This window comes from Clytia hemisphaerica, unplaced genomic scaffold (assembly GCF_902728285.1).
Source record: "Clytia hemisphaerica strain Z4C2 unplaced genomic scaffold, Clytia hemisphaerica genome assembly, whole genome shotgun sequence".
In the NCBI taxonomy this organism is placed as follows: domain Eukaryota; kingdom Metazoa; phylum Cnidaria; class Hydrozoa; order Leptothecata; family Clytiidae; genus Clytia; species Clytia hemisphaerica.
The window spans coordinates 1-13589 of NW_027104522.1; the positions used below are offsets into that span (position 1 = coordinate 1).

At 38.8% G+C, this 13589-nt stretch overlaps 1 protein-coding gene across 1 annotated transcript in view; it reads left to right on the forward strand.

Moving 5' to 3' along the window:
* The first annotated feature begins 12545 nt into the window (after positions 1-12545).
* The window catches only part of LOC136821946 (uncharacterized), a 31899-nt gene continuing 30855 nt past the window's right edge, over positions 12546-13589 (forward strand). The window contains exon 1 of the mRNA XM_067078167.1: positions 12546-12601. Within this exon, the coding sequence (XP_066934268.1) occupies positions 12546-12601 (56 nt within the window). The remainder of the gene's footprint in view (positions 12602-13589) is intronic.

Sequence of the window (13589 nt, forward strand, 5' to 3'; positions counted from 1 at the left end):
CACGGTCGTTTATTCGCGCATTTCAGATTTTGACGCATGCGCGCGGGACGCGAATTTTCACTTTCGTTTTCAACAAGCGGCGAACCCACGTGATAGCATCGGAATTTTCATCGTTTTCAGTCCTCTGTTTTGAAAAGACAGAGAAGGGGAGAGCGTGCGTAGAAGCTCTTTCTGAAAGTACATGCTTTCTAAGAAGAGTTTCAGTCATTTGTTTTGGAATTCATTATTGGGATACAAGAGTTTTGATCAAGAATCTAAAGCACACTAGCAGAGGATGAAATTCATATGCCTTGAAGATTACATGAATTTGGGAGTTGAGAGCAGTATTGGCTATTCAAACTGGTTGAAATGTAAAGTGGAATGGTCAGGTAAGGCTTTAAAAAAAAAATTTCTTTGTCTTCAGTTTTTTTGGTTAAGATATTAAGTTTCAAAGTTGGCAAAAAATCGACACTTTTTACAATGTTTCAGGCATGCATTGTGTACATTCTAAAGTTCTACAAAGACAGTTCAAGAGGTAAACCAAGAGGGACCTTATCATGGATTAGATTCTGTAGGTGTAACTACTTAATCCTGCATTTACTATATTCAATTTGGATTGAATTTAGATGTATAGGGAGTCAGATTTCTTCAACACCTATATCGATAATGCTTAGATTTTTTCAATTTAATTTCATGCTGTTGACAAATTGATACCATAATGTTGTTCCCAGTATCAGAGTATATTCAATAAGCTCTAGATATAATCTGCTGTCATCAAACATAATTAAGAGTGCCAGAAATAATCTTGAGTCGTCAAACATAATCGTGAGTCGTCAAACATAATCGTGAGTCGTCAAACATAATCGTCAGATCGTGAGTCGTCAAACATAATCGTGAGTCGTCAAACATAATCGTGAGTCGTCAAGCATAATCGTGAGTCGTCAAGCATAATCGTGAGTCGTCAAGCATAATCGTGAGTCGTCAAGCATAATCGTGAGTCGTCAAGTATAACCGTGAGTCGTCAGCAGGCATAACCGTCGTGAGTCGTCAAGCATAATCGTCAAACATAATCGTGAGATCGTGAGTCGTCAAACATAATCGTGAGTCGTCAAACATAATCGTGAGTCGTCAAGCATAATCGTGAGTCGTCAAGCATAACCGTGAGTCGTCAGCAGGCATAACCGTCGTCGTGAGTCGTCAAACATAGTCGTCGTGAGTCGTCAAGCATAGTCGTTGTGAGTCGCCAAGCATAGTCGTCAAGCGTAGTCGTTGTGAGTCGTCAATCATAGTTGTCGTGAGTCGTCAAGCATAGTCAGTCAGGCACATCCTGGCAAATGAACGGGGTATTTTTCACTTGTGATTGGTGGCAAATGCAAGGGGTCGAAAACAAAAGTGATGTAATAGTGCTGAATACCCCACGCAATTGAACTGGGTTTGAAATATTTTGCTTCATTTTGAAGAACTTCATAGATGAAATTTTTTTTCATGGGTCAATTTTTTCTTCAAAGATTGAAGAAACTTTTAACAAAAAAATAAAGTTCCCAGATTTCTACCTTTTTCCCCGTTTTCAGTTTGAAGTTCATTTTTATTCATTTTCACACTTTTAGCCTGAGACGTCCTATCTCATTTGCAGTGGGTGACGAAAACCCCATGCAAATGCTCACCCCGTTCATTTGCCAGGATGTGCCTGACTGATAGTCGTGAGTCGTCAAACATATTTGGTTGGAATCAATTTAACAATTTTAACAAAAATGGATGTGCTAGGCCAAAATATTTCAGTCCTCTAATATAACTAAATTAGAATTTAGACTAAAGACTTATTCAAAATAAAAGTCTGTAGGCGTTTGGGAAAAAGTTGATGAAATTTAGTTTAAATGAACATTACAAAGACTCTTGTCTTCAAGCTTTGTATTTCAATTTGAAGACCTATTGATAATTTATTTACAAAATTGAACACTAAAAATAGAAAAACAACATTATTGAAATTACAATAATAATTAAAATTTTATCATGGTGGTCTGTGGTCTCGCCTCACATCTAATAATACTGGAGTCTAGCCTACCTCTAAATTACCCCACTGCTTTGGTTAGACTTCTTCAACCCTCATAGTTCAAGTAAAGTGGTACACATTGTTTATTATCTCAAAATACCAACATCAAATAGATGTTAAATTACTAAATTTTAAAATCTTGCATCATATGCAAATGGAACATAATAGTGACTTGAAAAATTTCTTTCTAATGAAGAAAAAAAATGTCTTAAATACCTATACAAAATGCAAAAAAAATTAAGTTATTTGCTGATATTTGATTTATTCATTTCAGCCTTTGTTTTTCTTTTGCGAGCATCTGGCCTGAGGGCAGCCAATTTAGGATACACATCCAGATAGTGCTGATCTAGCATGGATTGAAGCCTCTTTGTTGGTACATTCATTGATTGGTACTTCTTTTTTAGATTATTGAAGACAGCATGTAGGCTTTCTGCCCCCTGTTCACCATACATGCCAAATGAGAGCTTCCATCGCCTTAGAAACTTACACGCATGATCTTCTAGTAGATGAAGCTTTGGTGTTATTGACTCCTTTGGCCATGTTGATCGAAAATAGGCCATCAGGCAATCAATATTCATTCCTTAAAATAAAAAAAATGCAAGACTTGAAATAACAAAATAACAATTTCAAGTGGGTTGGACAAAATGTTTCAAAATAGAAACTGACATTACTATACAAAACATATACTTATCATACTAACTTGTGACTTACTTAATTTAGAAATACTTACTTAATTCATCAAATTCGTGGGCTGTTACTCTTTCAGCCTTGTTGATGACTCGATGACATTTGGCATAGAGAATAAAAAGTTTTTTGAACTTTTTCCCAACTTCAGCTGCTTCACAATGGATTTCAGTTCCGTAATATCCAAGAAGACATACTATCACTGGAACATAGTGACACAGTCCTGTTAATTCCCGGAGCTGAAAAAGAAGTAAATAATTTATTTTTGTGTGTTCAATGTTCAGCCTTAATCATTATCTATTTAGTACCTAGAATTTAAGTCAAATTTTGATAAAAATTATCATTATCATATCTATTTAGTACCTAGAATCTAGGTCAAATTGTTGATAAAATTACCTGTAGCATTTTGTGTACGTGATTTCCAATGAAACACTTAGAATGGTACGCTTGTCGCTCAACATGGAACTTTTGCAAAACCCAATCAAGTCCTTTAGTTACTGGCCCAACTTCTTCAATATTGTTTTCCTTTAGAAGCTTTGCAATCTCTTTTTGCTGAAATTTAAGAAAATGTCTGTTTTTTATTTGAAATTAGAATTACTTTTCTTTTCTACAGACTTAAAGGAAAAGATGCTGAATTAACGAACTCAAATGTTGGATCTAAAAACCTTAAAAGTAAGTTATCAAACCTTTTCTACAATTTTTCCATGAAAGAGATCAATTCTCGGTTTGTAAGCTGCAGTGATGAAGGCCTCATTTGAATCTTTCTTTGCTAGTTCGATAGCCATTCCCTCTTCAGCCAATTCAATGAGCTCCTCAAATCTTCGAACTTGTCTCTCAAGTTCAACAATACAGTTGAATACCTGCAGGATGTCTTGATCAGTTGAACTTTGTGCAATGATTTTAAAATCCAACAGTCGGCAATGATACTCAAGAAGATTGAAAAATTTCAGATAAACACCAAGTGATATGTGTAGTGCAGGCAATGATACCTTAAAAATAAAATTATTTCATTTTTAAACAAATTCCGTGAATTATTAGGTCACTGTCCAAAGATTCGAGTGTCCTTTCCTCTTTGAAACCTCTGTCACAAAGTGGAATTTTTAATTCGTCATTCGTTATGAGGCAGAAGAGACAAGGGTACTTTCCTGGAAACAAGAAAAGGTTAGTCTGGATTAATTTATAAAAATTGACAATACTCGCACACTTACAGAACTCTATCTAGAAATCTGTCAAGTATACTTTTCTTTATATTCAAGTATCAAGTAAGATGCATTCTGTAATAGAAAAAACGAATGTATTTAAAGAAAGTCTTACCATTTGCACCAGTTAGTCCATAAGACATTGTTAGAAACTCGTAGTCACCGGTGACGAAGATTCTGATCTTTTTGTCACTGAAAAATAAGTAATGCCTTTCTTTAAAAAAAGTTTATTACGATTGTTTGCACCAAAGTTTTAAGACAGCTACGTTACCAGGATGAGTGAAATGAGATTAAAGAATATTCTTACTTCCACATGGTTCTCTGCAGTTGATTGACTTGGGGTCCAAACCGTTCTAATCCAGTTCTTAAATTGGTTCTCGAGTCTTTCGCCTCAAACATCGAAAATATCACGGTATTGTCTTTGTTGTTTGGGTGTTTTCTATTTATCACTTGGTAACACGCCTTAAAACTCTTGCCCCCGTTGTGGAATTATCGGACACAGGTGTTCGTAACCTTATGAATTGATTGAATGTATGTTCAAACTGAAAAATAAATTTGATACAAATTGATATCTAAGTTGATAAATTACAAATTTGATTGAAAAACTTACTTTAGAAAATTCGAGTTGACAAAGCCTTGATATAAAATAAAGTTTAGAAAATATTAGCTTACCAGCCTGCCAAATGTGAATTGATATGTGAAAATAATTCCAAATGGTTCAATGTAAATGTAAATGATCAATGCAAATGTTCAAAATGAATGTAGAAAACTTGATTGACAAATTTATTCACTGAGTTCTTGAAAACATCTGATCTCTTCATACCACACTCACGCCTTATGATATGTGATTGAATGAGAGTGCAAAAAGCTGAAAAGTGAGATCTGATATGCGAGCTCTCGAATGCTCACGGGAGACATTAATTGATAAATATAAAAGGCTAATTGACAAATGACGTCATAATGACCTATGCGTATAATAAATTTTTTTTTTTTTAATTGCTTTTCTTATAAATAATATCTTTTGCACGTTCGTGCTACATTCCCCCAACGTGGAAAAGTGAAATGTCCTTCCAGATACAGTTCAGTTCTTGAACATTTTATTGAGTTCTTGCAAAACGTCCATTTCATCAACATGATGAATTACAACTAAATCTCTGACACACATCTGGTAGTTTTACGTTTTTGCAGTTTCATCATTTGAATTGACATACTCAATCATCAACTTTACGAATTTTACCATCTTTACTAACATGAACAGTTTTTATTCTTCCAAGATGATATGTCTTTGCAATGGAAGAATCATTCTTAAGGAAAAGGACAATATCACCCTTTTTCAAGTGCTTGTCGTTCTTAAACCACTTTGGTTGTGAAATAAGCTTTGGAACATGTGAGATCAACCAATTTTCAAACCACGTGTTGAAGATGTCGATATTCGTTTGGATGATCTTGTTGAATGTTGATGGAACGTTGACTGGACCAAATGGGACCACCTCTCTCGTTGTTGCGTCCAAGAAGAAGTCTGTTGGGTGTAATAAGGTCCATGCTTTCGAAATCAGATGTGATGGAACCAAGTGCGAGAGGCATGTTATTGAGACTGTTCGAAATCTCTGATGGCCACCGTTTCCCATTGAAGGATTGATAGTCGTGATTGAGAAATCGTCCTCTCGATCGATCTTGAAATCTCCTTGATTTTGCGTTCAACCTTTCCTTGGTAGTTGTGTGCACCAACTGGACTGATGTCGAATTCAATGGAGTAGTTGCGATGAAGCCTGGCTCGTAAGTCGTGGAAGTCGATTTTGACGTCTTCACATCCTTTGATGAGTTGGCTACCAGAGTCGATGAAGAGCTTCTGAGGATAACCATGGTGAGATGAAAATCGTACGAACGCTTGGATGAAGGCGACAGTGCTGTAGTCGTCCATGATCTTGATTGATGTAGCTGAAGTGGTCATGCAGCAGAAGACCGTCAACCAGAGCTTGATTGTTGATCGTCTGTGGTGATTGCAGTATGCCTTTACAGGCCCTGCAAGATCAATCTGAGAATAATAAAATGCAGGGGCAATTGTTAATTGAGGAGACGAGAGCTTGCCCATTTCAATGCTCACAGTCTTCTTCTCTCGATGTACCGACATCGAGTACAGTTTCGTTTGATACGTTTGACAATTTCACGTCCTTCAAGAACGTAAGCTCTCTTAAGGACAAAACGTAGAATTGATTCGTTACCACTGTGTTTCACTGTTTCGTCATAACTGTGAACCTCGTTGATGATGCTGTATGCTAAAGGCGAGTGTTTGTCGACGAGTGGAACGAAGAAGCTTGTTGATTGCAAGTCGTGCATTGATGATGCCATTGGAGTGACGATGTTGATGGCTTCTGTTGGTAGGAACCGTCCTGAGTAGTAAAGGATGCCACTGACTTCTTGGCTGATTTTGTTGTAGACAGATGGCTTGTTGAAATGTTTGACCTCCATCGTTGCTTTGCGAAAGAAATAATCTTCCGCTTGCTTGATGTCGTCTTTGGATGGACCATTGCTTGATTGATCGAACCTTGCTGTGGCTGATCTCGTCTTTTTCTTGTTGTTTCTCATCCATCTCATCTTCCTGATGCTCTTGATAACTATTGCTAAAACTCTAACAACAGTCTTGAATCGAAATTTGTTTGGATCAATTAAATAATCCGAGAAAGTGTATCTTGCTTTTACTTCCGATGGAACAACAAAGTTGACGTTGCATGTAACATCAAGAGGTGCCTTTAAGTCTATTTACTTTAATGCCTGTGTTTCTTTGTGAAACTCTTGAAGATCTTTAGAGGTAAGAATAATTTTTTCGCTTACCTTTTAACAGGAAACTTGGATTCATCTTGGTGCATCCAGTCTTGGCCGACGAACCATTCTGAGTTTGGCTGGACCTCTGATAACTGGACACCTCTCCTTGTTGCTAAGTCAGCCATCATTTGATTGGAGTCGATGAATCGCCAGTCTTCGATGTTTGTGAGTCGATGGACTTCGATTACTCTGTTTCGAACCCACTGCTTGAGTTGAAGCTCAGTGTTTGATATCCAATGAAGCACGATGGTGTTGTCTGTGATTTTCAAGCATCCCTTGTGATGTTGTTGGAATGCTCTCTTGACAACTTCACCAGTGTGTACGTTTATCAATGCTGCAAACATCTCTGCTCGAGGTTGTGTTGATGGTTGAGGAACGAGTTTTGATCGTGCAAATACAAGTTGTGACGAATACGTACCATTTCTCCTTTGAATACGAGTGTAGATGGCAGCACAAGCTAGTGATGGGCTTGCATCGCCGAAGTCGAGGGNGCAGAAGACCGTCAACCAAAGCTTGTTGTGTTGATCGTCTGGGGATTGCAGTAGCCTTTACAGGCCCTGCAAGATCAATCTGAGAATAATAAAATGCAGGGGCAATTGTTAATTGAGGAGACGAGAGCTTGCCCATTTCAATGCTCACAGTCTTCTTCTCGATGTACCGACATCGAGTACAGTTTCGTTTGATACGTTTGACAATTTCACGTCCTTCAAGAACGTAAGCTCTCTTAAGGACAAAACGTAGAATTGATTCGTTACCACTGTGTTTCACTGTTTCGTCATAACAGTGAACCTCGTTGATGATGCTGTATGCTAAAGGCGAGTGTTTGTCGACGAGTGGAACGAAGAAGCTTGTTGATTGCAAGTCGTGCATTGATGATGCCATTGGAGTGACGATGTTGATGGCTTCTGTTGGTAGAAACCGTCCTGAGTAGTAAGGATGCCACTGACTTCTTGGCTGATTTTGTTGTAGACAGATGGCTTGTTGAAATGTTTGACCTCCATCGTTGCTTTGCGAAAGAAATAATCTTCCGCTTGCTTGATGTCGTCTTTGGATGGACCATTGCTTGATTGATCGAACTTTGCTGTGGCTGATCTCGTCTTTTTTTGTTGTTTCTCATCCATCTCATCTTCCTGATGCTCTTGATAACTATTGCTAAAACTCTAACAACAGTTTTGAATCGAAATTTGTTTGGATCAATTAAATAATCCGAGAAGGTGTATCTTGCTTTTACTTCCGATGGAACAACAAAGTTGACGTTGCATGTAACATCAAGAGGTGCCTTTAAGTCTATTGACTTTAATGCCTGTGTTTCTTTGTGAAACTCTTGAAGATCTTTAGAGGTAAGAATAATTTCGCTTACCTTTTTACAGGAAACTTGGATTCATCTTGGTGCATCCAGTCTTGGCCGACGAACCATTCTGAGTTTGGCTGGACCTCTGATAACTGGACACTCTCCTTGTTGCTAAGTCAGCCATCATTTGATTGGAGTCGATGAATCGCCAGTCTTCGATGTTTGTGAGTCGATGGACTTCGATTACTCTGTTTCGAACCCACTGCTTGAGTTGAAGCTCAGTGTTTGATATCCAATGAAGCACGATGGTGTTGTCTGTGATTTTCAAGCATCCTTGTGATGTTGTTGGAATGCTCTCTTGACAACTTCACCAGTGTGTACGTTTATCAATGCTGCAAACATCTCTGCTCGAGGTTGTGTTGATGGTTGAGGAACGAGTTTTGATCGTGCAAATACAAGTTGTGACGAATACGTACCATTTCTCCTTTGAATACGAGTGTAGATGGCAGCACAAGCTAGTGATGGGCTTGCATCACCGAAGTCGAGGGTTGAGATGTCGAGATTGAGTGCATCTTCAGGAATGATTGTGCGGTGAAATTTGATGTCCTTGATTTCTTGGATCATGTCGAAGTGGGATGTCCATAGTGAGCGAAGTGAGTCTGGAAGGACGTCATCCCATTGAAGTTTGTGATTGACTAGTTCATGCAGATCGAGTTTGAGACCAGCAGTGATTGGAGTCATCTTTCCAGTTGGGTCGAAGATTTCAGATACTTTGGAAACGCAGTGTCTTCTTGTGAGTCGAGATGGAATTGTACCTGATGATTCTGTCGGTTTCTTCCCCCTTTGCTTTCGAGCAAAATTCATTTCGGAGATGTCAAGTGATAGTTTGTCGATCTTTGGGTACCAGACCATTCCCCCAACAGAAATAGACTTGCCATCATGTGAGAGAGCTTCAGGTGGGTCACTGCCACTGAAGGTAAATCCTTTGAGTCGAAACCCACCTTTGTTGACGACGATTTCTAAGCTGTCGGCGGTTTCCATGGCTTCCTGTAATGAATCTTCACCTGAAATGCAGTCGTCGACGTAAACGTCCTTGTTGACAACTTCGTTGACGCGAGGGTACTTGTCCTTTGAGTGGTCAGCTGTCTTTCGTAGGGCAAGTTCAGCCTGGTTTCCACTTGACTTTACCCCATAGATCAAGGTTTTGATGATCTTCTCTTGAGGTGGTTGGTTTGGATTGAGATCGGTTGACCACAAATACCTCTGGAGGCACCAATGGTCTTCGTTCAATTTAACCGTATTATACATTTTACTTACATCTGTATGATAACCAATGCGTCTGATACTCCAACGGATGAGGATTTCGATCATCTTATTCATGTTGTTGCGACCCTTGGCACAGATGTTGTTGAGGCTATATCCACTGCTAGTAGGCTGGGAGGCGTCAAACACTACTCGACAGGGTGTTGAGATGGAATTGGTCTTCCAAACTGCCCTCCATGGAATGAAGTTCTGGACTTGGTTGTTACATAATTTGATTTGTTGTTCGTTAGATAGATTTTTGACAAAATCGACATGTCCTAAGTCGTGGAGCTTTTGCTCGGAGGCGATGACGTCATTCTTGTCGATTGGAAATTTTGACAACTTCTTCACTTGTTGCTCGTAGACTTTGAGTGCTTTCCATCGATTGGGATTGAGTTTGACTGTCGGGTCGTGTAACAAAGGAAGAGATGCGATGGTCTGATGCTTTTCGAAGTCGACTGTGACGGATTGATCGATAAGACTTTGTTCGACTTCCTCTTGGATGCTTATGGATTCGATGGTTTCATGATTTTTGCAATCTTTGCACGATCGACATTTGATGCAACGATAACTCACTTCGGAACCGGCAGATTCGACCTCGTGGAATCTCTTCTCTGCCTTGGAGACGAAGATTTGATCATTGTGGACGTGGTAGGTGTCTATCACCGAGTCTTTAAAGCCGAATAATGATACATCTGGGTTGATTCGATAGCCAGCTTGATACGCTCTGAGCTGACTGGAGATGAAGCTTGTTCGATTTGTGATACCAACGTGGGCAGCAATTTGATTGAAGACACGATGTGGACCACCGATTACACCACGAGATCCATCACTGTTTTTGAAGAATGAACGATAGATTGTTAAACCTGATGGAAGTTGGAAGATTATCTCTGGGTGGTAACGTAGATACTTGATTCCGATGATAAAATCGACATCACCTCCAATGGATCTTGGAAGTTTTGGTAGTAAGCTGGCGTCTTGGTTGGTTTTCTAAATTCGTCTTGGATATCTTTTTCGACTTCTTCCAATTGATGAGTTGGGAAGGTAGCTGTTAGTCGTTCCAAGCAGACGCCAGTGAATGATGCAACGGTTTGGTTGTCGAACGTTGGGATGGATACGGTATACATACCATGAGGAGATTCAGTAGTGCTGTCACCGATTCCACCAAGTTGAATTGGACCAGCGTATTCTTGTGTACAGTTGCTTGGGGGTAGTCGTTGGATGGCGTTGAATTTTGAGACGAAGTCACTACATCCTGAATCGTAGAAGAGCAGGAATTGTTGGTTGTTGATTGTGATCGTTTGAAGTTGATAGATGGCATTGTCATTGTTGGTGGACGAATGATGGCCTTCTTGTCGATTGAAGTGAAGTCCCATGTCTTTGACGAATGGTGGAAGCTGTTCTCGTTTTCTCAAGAGCATATCCTTGTATTGAGTGAGAAGTTGGTCGTTTTCATGCTTGTGATCCTCACATACGAGTACGTGCTTTCTGGTTGGGTACCTGCTATTGTTGTGAACTGGATTTTGACATGTAAAATTTCGTTGACAACGACCTTCCTTATGCTTGGGATGGGACAAAGACGCTCCAGGGAACAAACATTGGTAGCAAAGTCCTTTAGCCTTTAACTCGTTGAATCTTTCACGGGGGGTGAGATTGACAAATTTTTCACAAACGAAGTACTGGATGAGTCTAGAACCTCCTGGGCCACTTGTAACGACGTGGTCGGTGGCACCACAGATATAACATAAATTTGGATCTCTTACCCCTCCTCCTGAGTGGTGTCCACTTTGACGATTTTTAGGTGGATCATTCTTGGGTTGGTCGTTCTTTTGGTCGTCAGTTCGATTCTTGATCAACACTTTTCCTTGGGTGATACGAATCTCCTTCTCCAGGAAACTGGTGAATTTTCCCCAGAGATCTTCTCCTTCCAGGTCTTCTTCACAAGTGATTGATAACCAACGATTTTGTCTGTGTTCACCGATCACCTTGCATAACTTCTCGAGACTGTTGCTGTAGTACAATCTTCCTTCAACATTGTGTAGTTTGGCGAGTTTCATGGTGTCTTTGATGAGGCTGATGAGTTCACCAAGTGATTCGATTGTCTTCTCAAGGTTTTTGGATTTGAGCGTGAGGTTAAGTTTGTCGAATTGTTGGAGCTTCTTGTCAAGCATCACTTGTGGGTCACCAAATGATTTCTTAAGCCTCTTCCATATCTCGTCAATATCATTTGAATCCTTGACTAACAACAATGCAGTATGTTCAAGATAATTCATTTTTAACAAGTCTGGTAACAAGTGTTTAGGAGTATTTCGAAGATGGAATTTCTCAAATTTCTCTTTGAAGGTGAAGATGTCATAAGTTGAGTCGTATCCCCCAAATTTCTTAAGTTCGATCGTTAAACTACTGTCAAGCATCATTTTGTGTTTATCAACTTCCCTTTTCTCAAGTTCAGAGTCTAGTTTAGTTTTGTAGAGTTGGAATTTCTGAAGAAAAGTTTCATACCCTCCTCTTTGGTCCTGACCACCATATTGAACAAGTAGAGTGATTTTGGTGTCAAGGTCTGTGAGACGTCTTTCGAGGTGAGGGATATTGGTGCTGCGTTTTGTGATGTCTGCGTCACTTAGCTCTGGAAGTTTGTCTGAGAGTTCATTCTCCAGTGATGATTTGAGGGAGGTTATGCTTGAGCTGATGTCTTTGACCAAACGAGTGTCTTGATTCGTTTCTTTCTCTCTTTTTACTTTCAACGTCTTGATGATTTCAGCTAGTAGAAGTTTGGCACCTTGCTTCATTTGAAGAAAATCATTTCGGAATTCTTCTTCGATCGGGGATAACTCTTCTAGACGAATGAATAAATCTCGAAGGGTGTTCCTTAATTTCTCTAAAGATGTGAAATCTTTATCCAGGGATTTGATGCTTGCTGATGGATCAACTTGATGCTCGTCTATGAAGTCTGCAAGCTCAGCGTGAACGATCTTGTAATCGATGGCTAACGATGCAATTTCAGCAGCCATTGCGTGTGGGATAGCTACTTCTGATGTAGGAGGTTGTTCTTTCACGATTTTACAAAAGGTCTTATAATTGATTTGGTCTTTTGTCTTCAAACGATCACTCCTTCTCATTGATTTGATATATGGGTGTGTCAAATTGATTGGATGACGTGAACGTCAGCTTGAGTCTGTGTGCGACGGTTTGTTGAGCGTCAGCAACGATTGGTTAAATGTCGTACGACAGTTTGTTGAGTGTCGGCGACGATTGGTTTGATGTCGGACGATGGTTTGTTGAGCATCGGCGACAGTTGACTTGATGTCGGATGACGGTTTGTTGAGCGTCGGCGACAATTGATATTTGTGCTGTTTGAATGTGGAATTATCGGACACAGGTGTTCGTAACGTTATGAATTGAATGTATGTATGTTCAAACTGAAAAATAAATTTGATACAAATTGATCTAAGTTGATAAATTACAAATTTGATTGAAAAACTTACTTTAGAAAATTTGAGTTGACAAAGCCTTGATATAAAATAAAGTTTAGAAAATATTAGCTTACCAGCCTGCCAAATGTGAATTGATATGTGAAAATAATTCCAAATGGTTCAATGTAATTGTAAATGTAAATGTTCAAATGATCAATGCAAATGTTCAAAATGAATGTAGAAAACTTGATTGACAAATTTATTCACTGAGTTCTTGAAAACATTCTGATCTCTTCATACCACACTCACGCCTTATGATATGTGATTGAATGAGAGTGAAAAAAGCTGAAAAGTGAGATCTGATATGCGAGCTCTCGAATGCTCACGGGAGACATTAATTGATAAATATAAAAAACTAATTGAAAAATGAGGTCATAATGACCTATGCGTATAATAATTTTTTTTTTTTTTAATTGCTTTTCTTATAAATAAATAATATCTTTTGCACGTTCGTGCTACACTGTTCTTTTTTTCCAAGAGAGTAAATTTCATGGATAAATCTAGGAGAAACTTTCCACAAAACACCCAGGTAAAATCCAGGGGTCGCCTTAAAGACATCTGTTCTTAAAATCCAGGAGCACATTTTATTAAAAAACACATACAATTTTCCAGCGGACAATCTGTTAAAAAATCCAGGAGCTAAATTGTGAAAAACAAAAGCAGATGCCAGATTTTTTTTTCCAGGGAGCTTCATAATTTTCTTAAAAGGAGCATTTTAACTTTCTTAGAGAATAGCTGTTATATTTTTCCTGGAGCATAATATTTCTGGAGAACAGATATAAATTTTC